Source organism: Scyliorhinus canicula, chromosome 18 (assembly GCF_902713615.1).
Source record: "Scyliorhinus canicula chromosome 18, sScyCan1.1, whole genome shotgun sequence".
In the NCBI taxonomy this organism is placed as follows: Eukaryota; Metazoa; Chordata; class Chondrichthyes; order Carcharhiniformes; family Scyliorhinidae; genus Scyliorhinus; species Scyliorhinus canicula.
Window position 1 is genome coordinate 98,673,315 of NC_052163.1, and position 21,140 is coordinate 98,694,454.

The 21,140-nt window shown below is 48.9% G+C and overlaps 1 protein-coding gene across 1 annotated transcript in view; it reads right to left on the minus strand.

The window, feature by feature from the left end:
* The window catches only part of fbn2b (fibrillin 2b), a 310,225-nt gene that overhangs the window by 6,279 nt on the left and 282,806 nt on the right, over positions 1 to 21,140 (minus strand). The window contains exons 59-63 of the mRNA XM_038776744.1: positions 20,850 to 20,972; positions 14,653 to 14,769; positions 7,575 to 7,703; positions 4,765 to 4,884; positions 3,375 to 3,606 (exon numbers count right to left, since the gene is read on the minus strand). Of these exons, the coding sequence (XP_038632672.1) occupies positions 3,375 to 3,606; positions 4,765 to 4,884; positions 7,575 to 7,703; positions 14,653 to 14,769; positions 20,850 to 20,972 (721 nt within the window). The remainder of the gene's footprint in view (positions 1 to 3,374; positions 3,607 to 4,764; positions 4,885 to 7,574; positions 7,704 to 14,652; positions 14,770 to 20,849; positions 20,973 to 21,140) is intronic.

Sequence of the window (21,140 nt, forward strand, 5' to 3'; positions counted from 1 at the left end):
CGAGTTGCTGAAGCCGAAAATACATGATGTTGTAGGTATTTCTTCTCTACACATAACACCCTCAAGAAGACAGAGGTCTGTCTGTCAGAATCTTCTCATACCTAATCGAGGCACTTTACTAGATTATAAATATTAGATAATCAGTCTCCCTCGCTCTACCCAACTCTGCACCGGTTTCCATTATTTCACCCGTGATAAATTTAGGGCAGCAATAAAAACATTTATACAGCACCTTTATATACTTGTGAAGTCATGGCGGCACTTTACAATGTTAATCAATCAAAACATTAGTGACAATGATTCAAAGTAGATGTTAGGAAGGTGACCGAGTGCTTGGTTTAAAGGAGCATCTCATCAGTGGAGAGCGAAATGGAGAGGTTTATGGAAAGAATTATAGACATTGTGGGCTAGCTGGCTAAGCTGTCTGTAATTATTTAGTGCAGATTTGTTGTCCTTTTTAAACATAGACATTCAGGGGGCAGCACGGTGGCGCAGTGGGTTGGGCCTGCAGCCTCACGGCGCCGAGGTCCCAGGTTCGATCCCGGCTCTGGGTCACTGTCCGTGTGGAGTTTGCACATTCTCCCTGTGTTTGCGTGGGTTTCGCCCCCACAACCCAAAGATGTGCAGGCTAGGTGTATTGGCCACGCTAAATTGCCTCTTAATTGGAAAAAAATGAATTGGCTACTCTAAATTTATAAAAAAAAACATAGACATTCAGTTTGCAGCTTCCAATCACCTGTGCCTAATAATTTCTCCTTAATGTTCTCCAATACTCTGTGTGCTGTGTCTATCTGAGCACTTTCAATGCAGCATATGTGGCATTTGGCTAGAACGTGTAAAATTCACTCAGCCATATAGATCCTTGTACTCGGAGAACCACTATCTGAATTTTGTGAGGAGGAGTTGGGGAGGAAAGTAGGGCTCCTGCACAATGACATGAAGATATAGTTGCTTGCAAAGACTAAAACTCGCAGTAACATTTTTAAATGGGCCCTACTCATCAAACACTCCCATAGAGGAATTCACAAATCCGTCTCTGGTCCGTGACAGAGCCAACTTCAGATTGTCCCTGTGGAGTCTCTTACTGATAATAAAAAGGTGTGAATCGCGCGTCGCCGCCCCGCGTCGATCCGCCGATTGTCCGGAGAGCGGAGAATCGGTGCCATTGGCTAGGCGTAGTCAGTGCGGCGCCGGTCGGTGTTCGCTCAACGTGGCCCCCCCTGACGACTCTCCGCCCGGGATGGGCCAAGCGGCCGCAAATAAAATCCGAGTCCTGCCGATGCCGTCCACATGTGGTTTTACCCGGCGGGACCTCGGCGTGCATCCTTCCAGCAGCGGCCTGGTGGGGTGGGGGGGGGGGGGGGGTCCAACCCTGGGGGTGCCTCCACTGTGGCTTGGCCCGCGATCGGGGCCTACCTATCGGCGGGCCGACCTCTCGGGCTGGGGGCCTCTTTTGCTCCGTGCCGGCCCCTGTAGCCCAACGCTATGTTGCGTCGGGGCCGGTGCGGAGAAGGGAACCTCTGCTCATGCGTGCAACCGCGCTGGTCGCAATGTGCATGCGCAGACCCGCGGTGCCCATTTGACGTGGCGTGGGTCGCTTCAATGCCATGTTGGCCTCCTGTAGGGCTAAGAATTGCTGTTCCTAGGGCCTGTCAACGCCATTGTGAGAGCGTCAGCACTTAGCCTCAGGATCAATGAATCCCGCCCCCGATTTGTCTGCCCTAACCTTTCTCCCTGATGTATTGCAGACTGAGTGAAGATGTTCTGCGAAGCTGTCACCTGGTCTGCCCAATGAACACCCAATGTCGAGGAGGCTGGATTGTGAGCAGTGAATACAGCAGATTAAATTGAAAAAAAGCACCAGTAACTAAACCAGCTAAACCAGGGCTGGATTAGCTTAGTGGGCTAGACAGTTAGTTTGTGATGCAGAACAAGGCCAGCAGCACGAGTTCAATTCCCGTTCCAGCTGAGAATTCTGAATTCTCCCTCTGTGTACCCAGAATGTGGGGACAAGGGGCTTTTCACAGTAATTTCATTGCATTTTTAATGTACGCCAACTTGTGACACTAAAGGTTATTTATTAATTTATTTAAATCACCTGGAAGGAGTGCTTGGGGCCTTAGACTGTGAGGAGGGAAGTGGTAAAGGAGCAGGTGTTGCACCTGCCGCGATTGCATGGGAATGTGCCCTGCGAAGGGGATGAAATGTTGAAGATGATAGAGGAGTGGACCAGGGTGTCGCGGAAGAAGCAGTCGCCTCGGAATGCTGCTAGGTGATGTCAGTCTGCAAGCATGACCCTGACCTTCCTGTCACGTGCCATTTCAATTCACCACCTTGCTCTCATGTCCACCTTTCTGTTCTCACCCTGCTGCAACATTCGAGTGCAGCCTAATGCAAGCTGGAGGAAAGCATCTAATTCTCCAATTAAGCACATTACCACCTTCTGGACTCAACATCGAGATCAGCAACTTCAGGCAATGAAATGTGCCTCCATTCTGAATTTTTAGTTTCTTCCCAAGAGCCAGTCTGTACCTTGCTCTCCTGATTTTGCGTTCAGATGGCGTTGACCTCTTTCTCTGCTTTTCACATGTTCTGCTAGTTTGCTCTCAGACAGTGCTGACCTTTATTCTGCAGTTAACACCTGGACCAACGCTTTCCTCCTTATATCTTCACTAACTCTCCCTTCGCTTGTGTTCTATGACTTTTGTCATGATATGCAAACATGCAACCAATGAACACTCAGAATAGGACACAACCAATGGGCAATCAGGACACTCAGAGGTGGCATCACCATAAGGGGGCATGACATCAACACCATAAAAGGGATGAGGCACTCACACCCTGCCTCTTTCCACAGACAGACATCTAGAGAGTCAGACAGGGTTGATCAGCAGCATCACACCCTAGCACTTGGCTTAGAGCAAGCTGGATCAGTTAGACTGAGTTACTACAGGTAGATTAGCAGAGAGTATTACTCATTTGAGAACTGTGTCAATAGTTCAATAAACACGTTGAACTCATTTCAGAGTCCGGAGCATCCTTTAGTTAAGACTGCATCAAGTAGCAGCCTGTGTTATCCAAAGCAGCATAACACAACAACTTTTGCCATTTAATCTCCTCTATCCCTGACCTTCTATCCACCTGCTCCTCCACCAGCACAAATCCCCTCTCATCCTTACCTCTCTCTGCCTCAGAAGACGATTCATATTGGGCTCGAAACGATAAGTCGGTTTCTCTCTCCACAGATGCTGCCTGACCTGCTGAGTTTTTCCTGCATTTTCCGATTTTATCCCACCAACTCAGCTTTACTTTCCTCCCCCTTCCTGTTGCCACATCTCCTCTCACCCCAAGTCAGTCGTTGACCTGTTACTTACCCTTGGCCCACTCTGAAGTATCCCGCAGGGCAGCCGCAGAGGTAGCCACCATCTGTGTTGGAGCAGCCGTAGGAGCAGGGGTTTCCGGAGACCGAGCACTCATTCACATCCTGACATCCTGCAGAGTACTGGTCAAAATCAAACCCAGATGGACAGAGACATTTGTAGCTGCCCAGAGTGTTATAACAGGACGCGGCACCACAGGCAGTTGGATTGCTACACTCATTCTCATCTGCAAAACAGTCAAAGAGAGATTAGCGAGACACTATTCTCATCTTGCTCCCCTGAAAATACTGACACTTGCTGGGATATGGTTCCTCAGCCGTCCTCTGGCTGCTACTTCAATTGTGACCATTCAAGGCCTCGACAGCCTGCCAACCTATAATACTGCTCTTTTCAATCATGGCTCAAGCTGCACTCGCAATGTTCACCTATGTGGCTTTTCAAACAATGGTTATTTGATCATGAACAGGGCTTGGAATCTTAACTTAACTGGCCTACTCACTAGCCCAGGGACATTGAGGCCAATTGCAGCAATCCTATTGCTGTCTAATCGAGGCCCGTATCTCAGCCCAGACCTGGAACTGACTGAGTGAACTTCCCGAATAATCTGGGGGAACCGGAGAATCCAGACAAGTATTTTTCTGTGTAATGGTTTAAAGGGTTAAACCTTGAATCTCGCTTCAACTATGGATGATTGGTGAAGTGGTTTCTGATTCTAAATTGGAATCATTAGATTTTTTTTAAAATTGCAACTTGGATCAATTAATTTTCACACATTATTTTTAATTTTTATCTCTCATTTCTTCCATCTATCTTGTCTGCAATGTCCACTTTTCCATTGTTCGGTATTTGATTATGCGGGTCTGGTAACTGATCTATGCTCACTGTGCTGGATTGGTTAAGCATGAGTGTTGATTCAAAGATAAATAAACAGACAACACATACATTACTCGAATTTGAGCTGGATGGATGGTGTAAACTCTTTGAGCACTGTAAAAAAACCTCTGCAAATAAAGGCTTTTGTACGCTTAGAAACTAGTGTCACCCTTCTATGGCTCTGAATTAAATCAAATATGTAAAATATTCAACACTGTCTACTCTATATGGAACTCTGAAGCTGAAGGGCAGGGAGTTAACCTACTCATGCTCTGACATTACTTCACTCTGATTCACCAAGATCAGTGAGTCACTGTTTTAGTCATAAATCCAAAGATATTAATGCATTATAGGGCTGCCCAACAACTGACAATTGCACTCTGCTAAATATATTGCTGTGCCAACCTATACAATTGACAGGTTAAAATTATGTTGCCCTGACTCCTTCAGTTTCAGTCACATTAAAGTTGTCCTTATCTCCTTCGTCCCAAGAAAGAGCTCTAATACTTGCCCACACACTGGTTCCACTGGTAGTGCTGCATGTAGCCTTGAGGGCAGCTGCATCTGTATCCACCCAACATGTTCTGGCAGCCGTGCTGGCAGCGGTGGTTCCCATCGCACTCATCAATATCTGCAGGTTGGAGCGGAAAGGGAACCAACTGAGTCGGTGAGATGTCACGTGAGATTTGACATTGAGCCAGGGTGAAACAGAGCTGCATCTGGACCTACAGTTACTTGCAGGGACCAAACATGCAATCTGAAGCCCGTTCAAAACTTAAAGACATGGCGCCTTGTGAACTTGAGCCAGAAACCCATTCAACACAAAATGGTCAGATGTGGGTGTTTCAACTAAGTGACATTCCAAAATAGGAGGTCTTCTCGCAATCATCATGCCACCCTGATTTGCATACTCGTTTAGAAAAAGGCCCACGAAAATGATTGATTGGTATTAATGTGTAACAAATGGTCCTTGAATTGACCTGTAAAGAGTGGCCGGGCCTTGACTCACCGTGGGGGTTGTAATGGCCCAGTCAGAAATACATTGGGCATATTTCTCCGTTTCGCTGGCTGGTCAATGGGGTTTCCAATTGTGGGGCAGCCCCACGCTGTCGGGAAACCCCTGGGCTGCAAGCGCAACGGAGAATCCTGATGGTGGAGAATTCAGCCCATTAACGTTTGGCAGGACTGGTAAATCCCACCAATATCATTTGCATACGAGCATTGGCGTTTTGATCCTGGCTTTTCTAAGTTTTGGAAAGTTTTGTAGCTAGTGAACCGAAAGCAAATATGGCTGTAACTTTGGCCTGAACTAATGAGTGGGAGGAAGTTGGGTCAGAACCTCTTGTCACCAGCTTTTCACCATCCTGACCTGTGGGACATATTGACAGAATTTAGGAGAGGCTGATGGGACAGAACTGGAATTTGGGACAGGATCAGGGTGAGGACTGATGGGTCGGAAGCCAACCCACCACTTTTTTCAGCGGCAAAATGGGAATTCCAGAACTTCCAGGAATGAAAATATATCCAAGGCACAGGAACACACAAAGAAAACATAAATCTCAAGATACACTTTGTAAATAAGTTGTTCAACTTAAAACAACAATGACTATAGAAATATTTTACTCAAGAAAGCAAGTAAGGCACTTTAACATCCCAAGGAGACTGTTAACCGTATCTCTTTATGTGGACTTTAAACTGACCCCAGTTTGGGTTGGACCAAAATACAGACTTTCTGCCTTTGATTCTACTAGAACAGGCTGCAAACTTTGATTCTTGAAGCTAAGGTTTTCACTTTACTTCTCCTGCAGGGAATGAGGGGGGGAAGTATTGTAAATTGGATCACTCTTTCAAAGATCTGGAACAAGAATAATGGGCTGAAAGGCTTCTTTGCTGGATAATTCTATGATTCGGGCAGCATGGTAGCATTGTGGATAGCACAATTGCTTCACAGCTCCAGGGTCCCATGTTCGATACCGGCTTGGGTCACTGTCTGTGCGGAGTCTGCACATCCTCCCCGTGTGTGCGTGGGTTTCCTCCGGGTGCTCCGGTTTCCTCCCACAGCCCAAAGATGTGCAGGTTAGGTGGATTGGCCATGATAAATTGCCCTTAGTGTTGGGTGGGGTTACTGGGTTATGGGGATAGGGTGGAGGTATTGACCTTGGGTAGGGTGCTCTTTCCAAGAGCTGGTGCAGACTCGATGGGCCGAATGGCCTCCTTCTGCACTGTAAGTTCTATGATAATTCTATGATTTATGCTGTTGTTTGGTGTCACTGCATCCTGGGCAAGATGCAAGAAAAAGACCATTGTTTTCAGGGTCTCGGGCATCTTGGGAGACTCCCCCAGCCTGTGGTAAAAAATAAAGCATTTACTAACACTTCCTCAGGACAAAAATGAAAACTAGAAAAGTGTGGTAGTATGACTAGGGGTATTACGGTACCTGAGAAGTGAGCTGCTATTGGTGCGGAGGACTCGCTGCATATTGGCCCGGGTAAGTCATGTGCCTCTCAGCCGATTGGCTGAGAGGTAGGTAGCTCTGCTTACAAGGCAGGATATAAGAACCCGTGCTTCCCGGCAGTCGGCCATTCTTCTGTACGTCGGTTGCCGGGCGCACATCTTGTGCATTAAAGCCTTTTGTTTGGATCACATCTTCGTCTCGTGTCCAATTGATGGTGCATCAGTCACTTCATTCTGCCTGGCAGCTACCACAGAAGCCCAGTCACCAAATTCCCTCTGCCCCACCCCTCACCCGTTCTCTCTGCCATTTACCTCAGGAACCTACTCCCAACATTATCCCTGCCATTTAATTCATGGATTCCAATCCCAGACTTCCCCTCTCAGTGACTATGGGGACCTCAGCCACTCACTCTCTTTTGTATCTACCAAACATGAATTCATCGAGATGCTAGGCAGCAGGGTGGCACAGTGGTTAGCACTGCTGCCTCACGGTGCTGAGGACCTGCATTCGATCCCGGCCCCAGGTCACTGACCATGTGGAGTTTGCACATACTCCCCGTGTCTGCGTGGGTCTCACCCCCACAACCCAAAGATGTGCAGGCTAGGTGGATTGGCCATGCAAAATTGCCCCTTAATTTGAAAGGAAAGCAATGGATATTCTAAATTTATTTTTTAAAGTTCATTGAGATGCTCTTCAGTTTACAAGCCTCTTAAAGGGTAAGAGGCAGAGAGATGTGCCACCCATTTAAATATTAACAGTGGATCAAGGACAGGGAATATTTCAGTATTAGACTTTTTCTTCAAGCCCTCTGAAATTAAGTGCTTGCCGCCTGGTTACAGTCCTTGAAACGGTTCTGCTCTTTGTACCTTCACAGTTGAAGCCAGTACCATCCAATGAGAATCCTTTCTGACAATCACAGTTGAAGCTTCCTGGTGTGTTCTGGCACGACCCTTTTGAACCACAGATTGTGGCCTGACCCATGCATTCATTATTGTCTGTTAACAAGAAAAAGATTAAGTTACTTCACTGAAGGGGCCTCCCTGATTAACTTCAGGTATATTCTACATGACGGTTATGTGTTGGGAATTGGGACCTAAGCTGAGCTTGATCCTGTCTCAAAACCACAGCCCACACACATGTGTTTGGAGTAGGGGGACAGTAAATAGTGATTAGGAGTAGAGACCATGGTTAATATTTTCCCAAAGATACTGAGACCAAATTCAGCTTGTTTACTGCAGTCCCAGTTTGGATCAGCTAATTTGGAACAGATTGGAACATTTACCCAGAACCTTCCCACTTGGTGTGAGTTTGTGTTGTACTGGGCAGTGGATTTACTCATCCACCACACACTGGACAGTGGATTTACTAACCCAGCACACACTGGGCAGTGAATTTACCCACCCACCACACAATGGGCAGTGGATTTACTCATCCACCACACACTGGACAGTGGATTTACTAACCCAGCACACACTGGGCAGTGAATTTACCCATCCACCACACACTGGGCAGTGGATTTACTCATCCACCACACACTGGACAGTGGATTTACTTACCCAGCACACACTGGGCAGTGAATTTACTTACTCACCACACACTGGACAGTGGATTTACTAACCCAGCACACACTGGGCAGTGAATTTACTAACCCACCACACACTGGACAGTGGATTTACTAACCCACCACACACTGGGCAGTGGATTTACTCACCCACCACACACTGGGCAGTGGATTTACTCACCCACCACACACTGCGCAGTGAATTTACCCAGCACACACTGGGCAGTGAATCTACCTACCTACCACACGCTGGACAGTGAATTTACCCAACACACACTGGGCAGTGGATTTACCCAACACACACTGGGCAGTGGATTTACTCACCCACCACACACTGGGCAGTGAATTTACCCAGCACACACTGGGCAGTGAATCTACTTACCTACCACACGCTGGACAGTGAATTTACACACCCACCACACACTGGGCAGTGAATTTACACACCCACCACGCACTGGGCAGTGAATTTACCCAACACACACTGGGCAGTGAATTTACACACCCACCACACACTGGGCAGTGGATTTACCCAACACACACTGGGCAGTGAATTTACACACCCACCACACACTGGGCAGGGGATTTACTCACCCACCACACACTGGGCAGTGGATTTACTCACTCAGCACACACTGGGCAGTGGATTTACTTAACCAGCACACACTGGGCAGTGAATTTACTCACTCAGCACACACTGGGCAGTGAATTTACTCACCCAACACACACTGGGCGGTGAATGTACTCACTCAGCACACACTGGGCAGTGAATTTACTTACCCAGCACACACTGGGCAGTGAATTTACTTACCCACCACACACTGGACAGTGGATTTACTAACCCAGCACACACTGGGCAGTGAATTTACTAACCCACCACACACTGGACAGTGGATTTACTAACCCAGCACACACTGGGCAGTGAATTTACCCACCCACCACACACTGGACAGTGGGTTTACTCACACAGCACACACTGGGCGGTGAATGTACTCACTCAGCACACACTGGGCAGCGAATTTACTCACTCAGCACACACTGGACAGCGAATTTACCCACCACACACTGGACAGTGGATTTACTCACCCACCACACACTGGGCAGTGAATTTACTCACCCACCACACACTGGGCAGTGAATTTACTCACCCACCACACACTGCACAGTGAATTCACCCACCCACCACACACTGGGCAGTGAATTTACCCAACACACGCTGGGCAGTGGATTTACTCACCTACCACACGCTGGACAGTGAATTTACACACCCACCACACACTGGGCAGTGAATTTACACACCCACCACACACTGGTCAGTGGATTTACCCAACACACACTGGGCAGTGAATTTACACACCCACCACACACTGGGCAGTGGATTTACTCACCCACCACACACTGCGCAGTGAATTTACCCAGCACACACTGGGCAGTGAATCTACTTACCTACCACACGCTGGACAGTGAATTTACCCAACACACACTGGGCAGTGGATTTACCCAACACACACTGGGCAGTGGATTTACTCACCCACCACACACTGGGCAGTGAATTTACCCAGCACACACTGGGCAGTGAATCTACTTACCTACCACACGCTGGACAGTGAATTTACACACCCACCACACACTGGGCAGTGAATTTACACACCCACCACACACTGGGCAGTGAATTTACCCAACACACACTGGGCAGTGAATTTACACACCCACCACACACTGGGCAGTGGATTTACCCAACACACACTGGGCAGTGAATTTACACACCCACCACACACTGGGCAGGGGATTTACTCACCCACCACACACTGGGCAGTGGATTTACTCACTCAGCACACACTGGGCAGTGAATTTACTTAACCAGCACACACTGGGCAGTGAATTTACTCACTCAGCACACACTGGGCAGTGAATTTACTCACTCAGCACACACTGGGCAGTGAATTTACTCACCCAACACACACTGGGCGGTGAATGTACTCACTCAGCACACACTGGGCAGTGAATTTACTTACCCAGCACACACTGGGCAGTGAATTTACTTACCCACCACACACTGGGCAGTGAATTTACACACCCACCACACACTGGGCAGTGAATTTACTTACCCACCACACGCTGGGCAGTGGATTTACTCACCTACCACACGCTGGACAGTGAATTTACACACCCACCACACACTGGGCAGTGAATTTACACACCCAACACACACTGGGCAGTGGATTTACCCAACACACACTGGGCAGTGAATTTACACACCCACCACACACTGGGCAGTGGATTTACTCACCCACCACACACTGGGCAGTGAATTTACCCAGCACACACTGGGCAGTGAATCTACTTACCTACCACACGCTGGACAGTGAATTTACCCAACACACACTGGGCAGTGGATTTACCCAACACACACTGCGCAGTGGATTTACCCAACACACACTGCGCAGTGAATTTACCCAACACACACTGCGCAGTGAATTTACCCAGCACACACTGGGCAGTGAATCTACTTACCTACCACACGCTGGACAGTGAATTTACCCAACACACACTGGGCAGTGGATTTACCCAACACACACTGGGCAGTGGATTTACTCACCCACCACACACTGGGCAGTGAATTTACCCAGCACACACTGGGCAGTGAATCTACTTACCTACCACACGCTGGACAGTGAATTTACACACCCACCACACACTGGGCAGTGAATTTACACACCCACCACACACTGGGCAGTGAATTTACACACCCACCACACACTGGGCAGTGAATTTACCCAACACACACTGGGCAGTGAATTTACCCAACACACACTGGGCAGTGAATTTACACACCCACCACACACTGGGCAGGGGATTTACTCACCCACCACACACTGGGCAGTGGATTTACTCACTCAGCACACACTGGGCAGTGAATTTACTTACCCAGCACACACTGGGCAGTGAATTTACTTACCCACCACACACTGGGCAGTGAATTTACTTACCCAGCACACACTGGGCAGTGCATTTACTCACTCAGCACACACTGGGCAGTGAATTTACTTACCCAGCACACACTGGGCAGTGAATTTACTCACTCAGCACACACTGGGCAGTGAATTTACTCACCCAACACACACTGGGCAGTGAATTTACCCAACACACACTGGGCAGTGAATTTACTCACTCAGCACACACTGGGCAGTGAATTTACTCACACACCACACACTGGACAGTGAGTTTACTCACTCAGCACACACTGGACAGTGAATTTACTCACCCAACACACACTGGGCGGTGAATTTACTCACCCACCACACACTGGGAAAGCTATCTGCCCATTGAACACACACTGAGCAGGGTGTTTACCCATTCAACACACACGGGACAGGATATTTACCCAATCAACACTCATTTGGCAGAGTATTTACCCATTGAACCAATATGGAAGATCACTTTCTTCATTGGAGCAACCTACATTCTTGCTGGTGTGAATGGTTTAACAGCCATTATGTGGAATGACTCATAACTCATAACATTATATTCTGCTTCTTTCTCCTTCCTTCCCTATGTACGGTAGGCATTGTTTGTACAGCATGCAAGAAACAATATTTTTCACTGTACACTAATACATGTGACAATAATAAATCAAATCAAATCAAAGATCTGCTCTGAGTGGATCCAACTGTGTCAGGGATAACTCTGAACAATTCTAATTTTCTCAAATAAGAATCAATTCAGATTTGGATATGAATTATTTAAAGATAATATTGTGGAGGAGAATGCTGAGACCCAGGCTATTAGAATAGATGGCATTGAGGTGCGTAGGGAAGAAGTGTTGGCAATTCTGGACAAGGTGAAAATAGATAAGTCCCCGGGGCCGGATGGGATTTATCCTAGGATTCTCTGGGAAGCCAGGGAAGAGATTGCTGAGCCTTTGGCTTTGATTTTTAGGTCATCATTGGCTACAGGAATAGTGCCAGAGGACTGGAGGATAGCAAATGTGGTCCCTTTGTTCAAGAAGGGGAGTAGAGATAACCCCGGTAACTATAGGCCGGTGAGCCTAACGTCTGTGGTGGGTAAGGTCTTGGAGAGGATTATAAAAGATACGATTTATAATCATCTAGATAGGAATAATATGATTAGGGATAGTCAGCATGGTTTTGTGAAGGGTAGGTCATGCCTCACAAATCTTATCGAGTTCTTTGAGAAGGTGACTGAACAGGTAGACGAGGGTAGAGCAGTTGATGTGGTGTATATGGATTTCAGTAAAGCGTTTGATAAGGTTCCCCACGGTCGGCTATTGCAGAAAATACGGAGGCTGGGGATTGAGGGTGATTTAGAGATGTGGATCAGAAATTGGCTAGTTGAAAGAAGACAGAGAGTGGTAGTTGATGAGAAATGTTCAGAATGGAGTTCAGTTACGAGTGGCGTACCACAAGGATCTGTTCTGGGGCCGTTGCTGTTTGCCATTTTTATAAATGACCTAGAGGAGGGCGCAGAAGGATGGGTGAGTAAATTTGCAGACGACACTAAAGTCGGTGGAGTTGTAGACAGTGCGGAAGGATGTTGCAGGTTACAGAGGGACATAGATAAGCTGCAGACCTGGGCTGAGAGGTGGCAAATGGAGTTTAATGTGGAGAAGTGTGAGGTGATTCACTTTGGAAAGAATAACAGGAATGCGGAATATTTGGCTAATGGTAAAATTCTTGGTAGTGTGGATGAGCAGAGGGATCTCGGTGTCCATGTACATAGATCCCTGAAAGTTGCCACCCAGGTTGATAGGGTTGTGAAGAAGGCCTATGGTGTGTTGGCCTTTATTGGTAGAGGGATTGAGTTCCGGAGCCATGAGGTCATGTTGCAGTTGTACAAAACTCTAGTACGGCCGCATTTGGAGTATTGCGTACAGTTCTGGTCGCCTCATTATAGGAAGGACGTGGAAGCCTTGGAACGGGTGCAGAGGAGATTTACCAGGATGTTGCCTGTAATGGAGGGAAAATCTTATGAGGAAAGGCTGATGGACTTGAGGTTGTTTTCGATAGAGAGAAGAAGGTTAAGAGGTGACTTAATAGAGGCATACAAAATGATCAGAGGGTTAGATAGGGTGGACAGCGAGAGCCTTCTCCCGCGGATGGAGGTGGCTAGCACGAGGGGACATAGCCTTAAATTGAGGGGTAATAGATATAGGACAGAGGTCAGAGGTGGGTTTTTTACGCAAAGAGTGGTGAGGCCGTGGAATGCCCTACCTGCAACAGTAGTGAACTCGCCAACATTGAGGGCATTTAAAAATTTATTGGATAAGCATATGGATGATAAGGGCATGGTGTAGGTTAGATGGCCTTTAGATTTTTTTCCATGTCGGTGCAACATCGAGGGCCGAAGGGCCTGTACTGCGCAATATCGTTCTATGTTCTATGTTCTATGTTCTAATGGAGAATAATACCCGGCATGATTCAACTGAATGAAGTTCCATAACGAGCACGTTAACTACATGTTTCCTGTCGCCCACAGCGCTGAGAAACACGTGGCTATAAAACACCACTCGTGTTAAATAAGGGGCTTCAGTGGGGAATGGGCAGCCAAGGCTGCACATAGTCCTGTTTTATACACTGAGGAACTCTACTTGCTGGAACCCCTCAGTATATCGAGAGATCAGGACCTCATTTTTAAATGACATCCCGATCTCAGAGTCCCGTGACGCGACCCCCGACCATCCCCAAGCCCCAACCGACTATGGGAGGGCCCCCACACAGCCACCCAACACCACACAGGGCACCTCCAGGCCAATCACCAGTGCACAAAAAACACCAGATTGGTACATTGGCAGTGCCAACCTGGCTGTGCCCCTGCCAGCTGGAAGTGCCGCCTGTGCACATTGGCAGTGCCAGGCTGGCTCCCAGGTGGCACTGCCAGGATGCCAAGCTGCCAGTTCCTGGGTTCTCAGGAGGCATCAGCAATACCAGGGTACCACCCTGTCCAAATGTCATATACCAGGGGTCTCCAATCCCCTGAGAGACCCCCATGAGTGCCGTTTCATCTGGTCCCCATTTGTAAGAGATCATCACTGAACAGCACTTGCCCAAGGTCTTCAAGTCAAAGGAGATTGATCCCACGCTTCAGGTAACGCGAGAATCTGCACATAAGTGAGACCAGCTGTATTACTTCAATATGCAAATTTGCCAAAAAAGTGATCCCGTCCACAATGAGCTGGAATTATATCGCAATGTCTCGCGAGATCGCATTAGATCCCGAGAGGCATTGCGAGCCGGGTAGATCCCTGGGGGGGGGGGGTTTCTCGGCTTTTATCGGCCACCCTGTGCCGCGCGATGAGCTGCTTTTCGGGCGCAGCGTGGCCGCTGGATCGCGCCCACAGTCTTTTGCATTTGTTCACATTTACTCACCAATGCACGACGTGTGGTGTTGTGTGAAGCCCGGTGGACACTTGCATGCGAAGGATCCAATCGTGTTAACACACAGGAACTGACAGTTGTGCTGTTTTGTTGAGCATTCATCAAGATCTATGGAGGAAACAGAAGAAAAAAGTAGGAATTACTCCAGAGGATGTGAAACAGGAATGATCTCAGAAGGTTAAAGAAATGCAAAAAAACTTGGGTGGATGCGAAATAGATTTTTTTCTGGCAAGTGGTTTGTGGGGGTGCAGTTGTAGAGAGGAGTGAAAAGCAGCATACATGCTGAATAATTGTGCTGAGTAGCATTTTCATTAAATAGTGTAGCTCTGGGTTCAGGGCTTTGTTGATCAAATCTTTTAAAATAATATAAGATATAGATGAACAAACCAGTTAACTTAAGCAAGTGAGCCAAGGGCTGGAGGGCAATAGCCTTCGACAAGGTTACAGATTCTAAAATCTATTTCTCTCCTTCAGGATAATGAAAGTACTGCAGAAGACGGTTGATTTTGGTTGGTATCATCAAAGAGAGTTCCATCGAAAACCTTTGACAAACTCGAGAACAGTATTAACAAAGTTGTCAGGATAAATGGGACAATAACTTTGCTGTTCCCTAAACTCTGAGATTTACAGATTTGGGAAAGGAGAAGTTCCAGTGAAATAAACAGGCATGGACTCAAGTTGAAGTGCCTTTGAGAGGCTGTGGATGGGACAGGATTCAGGAACCCTGGGCACAGTGGGGTCCATGGGCACCGAACAAAGCAAGGTCAAGGGGCACAGGTGGATTAGGGTCAAGGATGTGGAATGCAGCTGGGTCAAAGGGTTCTCTCTGGGCAGAACAGGAATGTTGGGCTCCAGATGGCGAGACACCAATTGGGGGCTGAATTTCCTCCCCCTGTCTGTATAAGTCAGACAGTGCACTGCTGTATCGCAGATACACACAGATGCATTTACATGGTGCGGCCTTCACCCTGGGATGAAAGCACTGCTGGAGTGGGTGAGAGGTTGTCCACTGGCCGGTACACTTGCAGCAACATGATTCCTGTCATCTTTGGGGTCTCCAAAATCCCCGATGCTCCTTGTCATCCTAATAAAATCTCAGGTGCTGGTAGACCACGTGCTGGATTCTCTGATTGTGAGGCTATGTCCTCATGCCGGCATGGGAACGGTGGCGTTTTACATCCAAAAATTCGGCGCAAAACGGCCACCAATCCTCCATGTAGCTGGGGGCGAGCATGCCGGTAGCGTAGAGTACCTGGCTGTAGCTGCCGATACGGCCCGGAGAATTGCTGGATCCGTGGCTGCGCATGCGCGCTGCGGCGGCCTGCAGGGGCCGTGCCGTGCAACATGCGCCGGTCACTTGTGGGCCCAGTCTGCGAAATAGTCCCCCCCCTTTGGTGAGCACCGGACCACCCCCCCAACAGTGCCCCTAGTCCCTTATAAAGTCCCCCCTGCCCGCAGATCGGCCCTTCCCAGACTGTGGCGACGCTGGACTGAGTCTGCAGCTGCCAGGCTGAGTTCCCGAAAGGAGGAGACCACACGTGACCCACACTGTCAGGAATTCAGCCGTCGGAGGCAGAGCATCGGGGTGAGTGGGCCTCTGGCAATGTCCTGAGGCCGTCGGTACAGCCGCTTTGGAGGGAGCTCCTAGTACGCCTCTTAGGAGGGGGTGGAGGAGCTGTTCGTTGTGCACCCGGGGGATCAGGAGGAGGGGATTGGCAGGCTCCCACAGAAGCAGGCAGGGAGGAGCTTTAGGTATCTGGGAGTCCAGGTGGCTAGGAGCTGGGGGGCCCTGCACAAGCTTAACCTCACAAGGCTGGTGGAGCAAATGAAGGAGGAGTTTAAAAGGTGGGATATGCTGCCGCTGTCGCTGGCGGGTAGGGTGCAGTCAGTTAAGATGACGGTGCTCCCAAGGTTTTTGTTCCTGTTCCAGTGCCTCCCCATCCTTATCCCGAAGGCCTTTTTTAGGAGGGTCAACAGGAGCATCACGGGGTTTGTATGGGCACACGGGACCCCGAGGGTGAGAAGGGTGTTTTTGGAGCGGGGCAGGGATAGGGGAGGGGGCGGGGGCTGCCCAACCTGTGTGGGTATTACTGGGCTGCCAACGCAGCAATGGTGCGTAAGTGGGTAATGGACGGGGAGGGGGCAGCATGGAAGAGGATGGAGATGCCGTCCTGTGTGAATACGAGCCTGGAGGTGCTGGTAACGGCGCCGCTGCCGCTCCCTCCAACGAGGTATACTACGAGTCCGGTGGTGGTGGCTACCCTGAAAATTTGGGGGCAATGGAGACGGCATAGGGGGGAGGTGGGGGGCTTGATGGAGTCCCCGATACGGGGGAATCACCGGTTTGTCCCAGGGAGCGTCGATAGGGGCGTTTCTTAGCTGGCACAGGGCAGGTATAAGGAGGTTGAGGGACCTGTTTGTAGACCTGTTTGCGAGCCTGGGTGAGTTGGAGGGGAAGTTTGGGCTCCCCCCGGGGAACATGTTCAGGTACATGCAGGTTAGGGCGTTTGCCAGGCGGCAAGTGGCGGGGTTCTCTGTGTTGCCCCCGCGGGGGGGTTCGGGACAGGGTGCTCTCGGGGGTGTGGGTTGGAGGAGGGAAGATTTCGGACGTATACCATGTTATGCAGGAGGTGGATGAGGCCTCGGTGGAGGGGCTGAAGGGTAAATGGGAAGAGGAGCTGGGTGAGGAAATTGAGGAGGGGACGTGGGCAGATGCCCTGGAAAGGGTGAACTCCTCCTCTTCTTGTGCGAGGCTTAGCCTCATACAGTTCAAAGTGCTGCATAGGGCTTATATGACCGGGACGAGGATGAGCAGGTTCTTTGGGGGCGAGGACAGGTGTACTTGGTGCTCGGGGAGCCCTGCGAACCATGCCCATATGTTCTGGGCATGCCCAGCGTTGGGGGGCTTTTGGAAGGGGGTAGCAAGCACGGTGTCGAGGGTGGTAGGATCCAGGGTTGAGCCAGGCTGGGGACTCGCGATATTTAGGGTAGCAGCGGAGCCGGGAGTGCAGGACACGAAAGAGGCCAGTGTTCTGGCCTTTGCATCCCTAGTAGCCCGGCGTAGGATTTTGCTTCAGTGGAAGGATGTGAGGCCCCCAAGCGGGAGGCCTGGATCAATGACATGGCGGGGTTCATTGAGTTGGAGAGAGTGAAATTCGCCCTGAGAGGGTCGGTGCAAGGGTTCTTTAGGCAGTGGCAGCCTTTCCTGGACTTCCTGGCGGAACGGTAGGGAAATAGGCCGGCAGCAGCAGCAACCCGGGGGCGGGGGGGGGGGGGGGGGGGGGGGGGGGGGGGTTGGTTCGGTGGGAGGGAGAATTGTGTACAGGGGTTTGTTGGATGTGGCGGGTGTTATCTCTCTCCTTTTTGTTGTTTTCTTTTGTTTGTTTTTGTAGTTGGGGGGGGGGGTTTGGTTTTTGTTCTTTGGATTTTACTATGGTAGTTTGGTTAATATTGTTTTGTTTATATTTTGTGAAAACCTTAATAAAAATTATTTTTAAAAAAAGAGGGAGCGGATTATCGTGAAAGTGGCGCCGCCCCCGATTTGGTCATGAACGGGGATTCTCCAGCCGACCGCGAACGCAATTTCGGCGTCAGTGGCTGGAGAATCCTGCTCTTGTCTGAGGGCACAAAGTGGATTTCTCAGCAATGGTGAAAAGGTCTTTTTATGCCACACTTGCACTACTTAGATACAATTCACATCAATCTGTAATTTTCAGAAGGGAGTTTCCCGACTCCAATGCAGATGCCCTGCTACCACAAAATGGGTGAAAATCAGGGGCTGGATTCTCCGCGGCCCCACGCCGAAATCGCGTTTGGCGTGGGGGCAGAGAATCGACTTTTACGCCCGATTCGGGCCCGGCGCCACTCCCGCGAATTACGCCGCGCAGCTGGAGGGACATTGCCAACTGTGTATAGCTCCCCAGAACCCTCTTGCAGGTAAGTGAATTGCTCTTTATTTGTTGCAGGAAACTGGGGAGTGAAATGCTAGCGTTTCTACGCCGGCGTGGGAACATAGCGCCATTTTTGGAGAATCCAGTCCCAGTTGTTTCTGGTTTCTGCACCAATTTCCTCATTTTTTCTGCTGAGTGCTCCAGAAGCAGGTGCTGACAAATTAGATCTGTTTATTTTAAGCATAGTCACTATTCTAACTTAGGAAACACAGCAGCCCATTTACCCACAGCAAGATCCCACCACAATAATGACCAGCTAATCTGGATTTTTCAATGGTTGTTGGGGATAGGTATTGACTAGGACACAGATGGTGATTTATAGGTTGATAGAGACATACTGGTAATATCTCTGTAATAATAATCCACAGGCCCAGACCCTGAGGATACGGGTTCAAATCTCACCATGACATTTGGTGGAATTTGAATTCAATTGTTAAATCTGGAATGTGAAGCTGGTCTCAAGAATCGTGACTTTTTTTTAAAATAGTGTGCGGAATGGTAGCGCAGTTGCTTCACAGCACTAGGGTCCCAGGTTCGATTCTGGGCTTGGGTCACTGTCTGTGCGGAGACTGCATGTTCTCCCTGTGTATTTGTGGGTTTCGTCCGGGTGCTCCGGTTTCCTCCCACAAGTCCTGAAAGACAGGCTGTTAGATAATTTGGACATTCTGAATTCTCCCTCAGTGTACCCGATCAGTGCCGGAGTGTGGCGACTAGGGGACTTTCACAGTGATGTCATTGCAGTGTTAATATAAGCCTAATTGTTACAATAATAAACATTATCATCAGATGTGGGCATCACTGGCTGGGCCAGCATTTATTGCCCATCTCAAACTGCTCTTCAACAGAGTTCAGAAAGCTTTTTATCAAAGGAATCAACCTCAATACTGTGGGTCTGTAGGCCAGACCAGGGAAGGACAGCAGATTTCCTTCCCTAAAGGGCTTTAGTGAACCAGGTGGGTTTTTACAACAATCGACAATAGTTTCATGGTCATCATTAGACTTTTATTATATTTATCTTTAATTTTTATATATTTAGAGCCCCAATTCCTTTCTTTTCCAATTAAGGAGCAATTTAGCGTGGCCAATCCACCTACACTGCACAGCTTTTTGGGTTGTGGGGGAGAACCCACCCAGACACGGGAAGAATGTGCAAACTCCACGTGGACAGTGACCCAGGGCCAGGATCGAACATAGAACATAGAACATAGAACAGTACAGCACAGAACAGGCCCTTCGGCCCTCGATGTTGTGCCGAACAATGATCACCCTACTTTAAACCCACGTAACCCGTATACCCGTAACCCAACAATCCCCCCATTAACCTTACACTACGGGCAATTTAGCATGGCCAATCCACCTAACCCGCACATCTTTGGACTGTGGGAGGAAACCGGAGCACCCGGAGGAAACCCACGCACACACAGGGAGGATGTGCAGACTCCACACAGACAGTGACCCAGCCGGGAATCGAACCTGGGACCCTGGAGCTGTGAAGCATTGATGCTAACCACCATGCTACCGTGAGGCCCCGTGAGAACCTGGGTCCTCGGCGCTGTGAGGCAGCTGTGCTAACCACTGTGCCGCCCATCATTATACTTTTAATTCCCGATTCTTATTGAATTCAAATTTCACCATCTGCCCTGGTGGGATTAGAACCCAGGTCCCCAGAGCATTACCCTGGGTCTCTGTATTACTAGTCCTGTAACAATACCATTACACCACTACCTCCCCTAAACTATGAAACTATTATTGATTGTCACTTAAACCCATCCTTTTAGGGCAGAAAATCTGTCAGGTGGCCTAACTGCGACTCCAGATCAAAAGCAATGTGGTTGGCTCTTAGCTATCCTCTGGAATGACCTAGCAAAGCACTAAATACAGGGACAGTTGGGTTGGCAACAAATTCTGGCCTTGCCAGCGATGGCCACATCCCATGAAAGAATAAAGCAAAAATCCTCCCTGCCCTTCTTCAAATGAATGCCATGAAATTTTTTACATCACTAAAGAGGGCAGGCAATGCCGTGGTTTAACACCACAGCCAAAAGATGGCATCTCGGACAACGCAGTATTCCCTTGTTACTGCACCATGATTGCCAGACTAGATTTTCAGAGACTCAAGTGTTGGACTTATTCCTATAGCTTTCTGACATATTGGCAAAGAGTGCTATCCATTGCACAAAGCTTTAGTGTTTTTGGGCTGTATGCAGAATGCATAGGCCCCCTACTTCAGCCCCCTACCTCTACACGTCTTGCCATCTTCCTGCAGGATGTAGCCTCGTGGACATGAACACTGGTAACTGCCTTCAGAGTTCTTGCAGATAAAGTTGCAGGGTTTGGGTGACTGCACACACTCATCGAGATCTGTAAGGAAACGACAAGGAAGAAGGTGTTAATGCTGAGTTAGTCCTAGCGGTCCCATGTACCCAGTCCTGTCAGAATCACCATGAATGTGAGGATCACTCTTAGTCCCAGATGGCCACTGAGTGTATCATTTAGGAATGTAACCCCTGACCTCCCTCTCTGATGGTC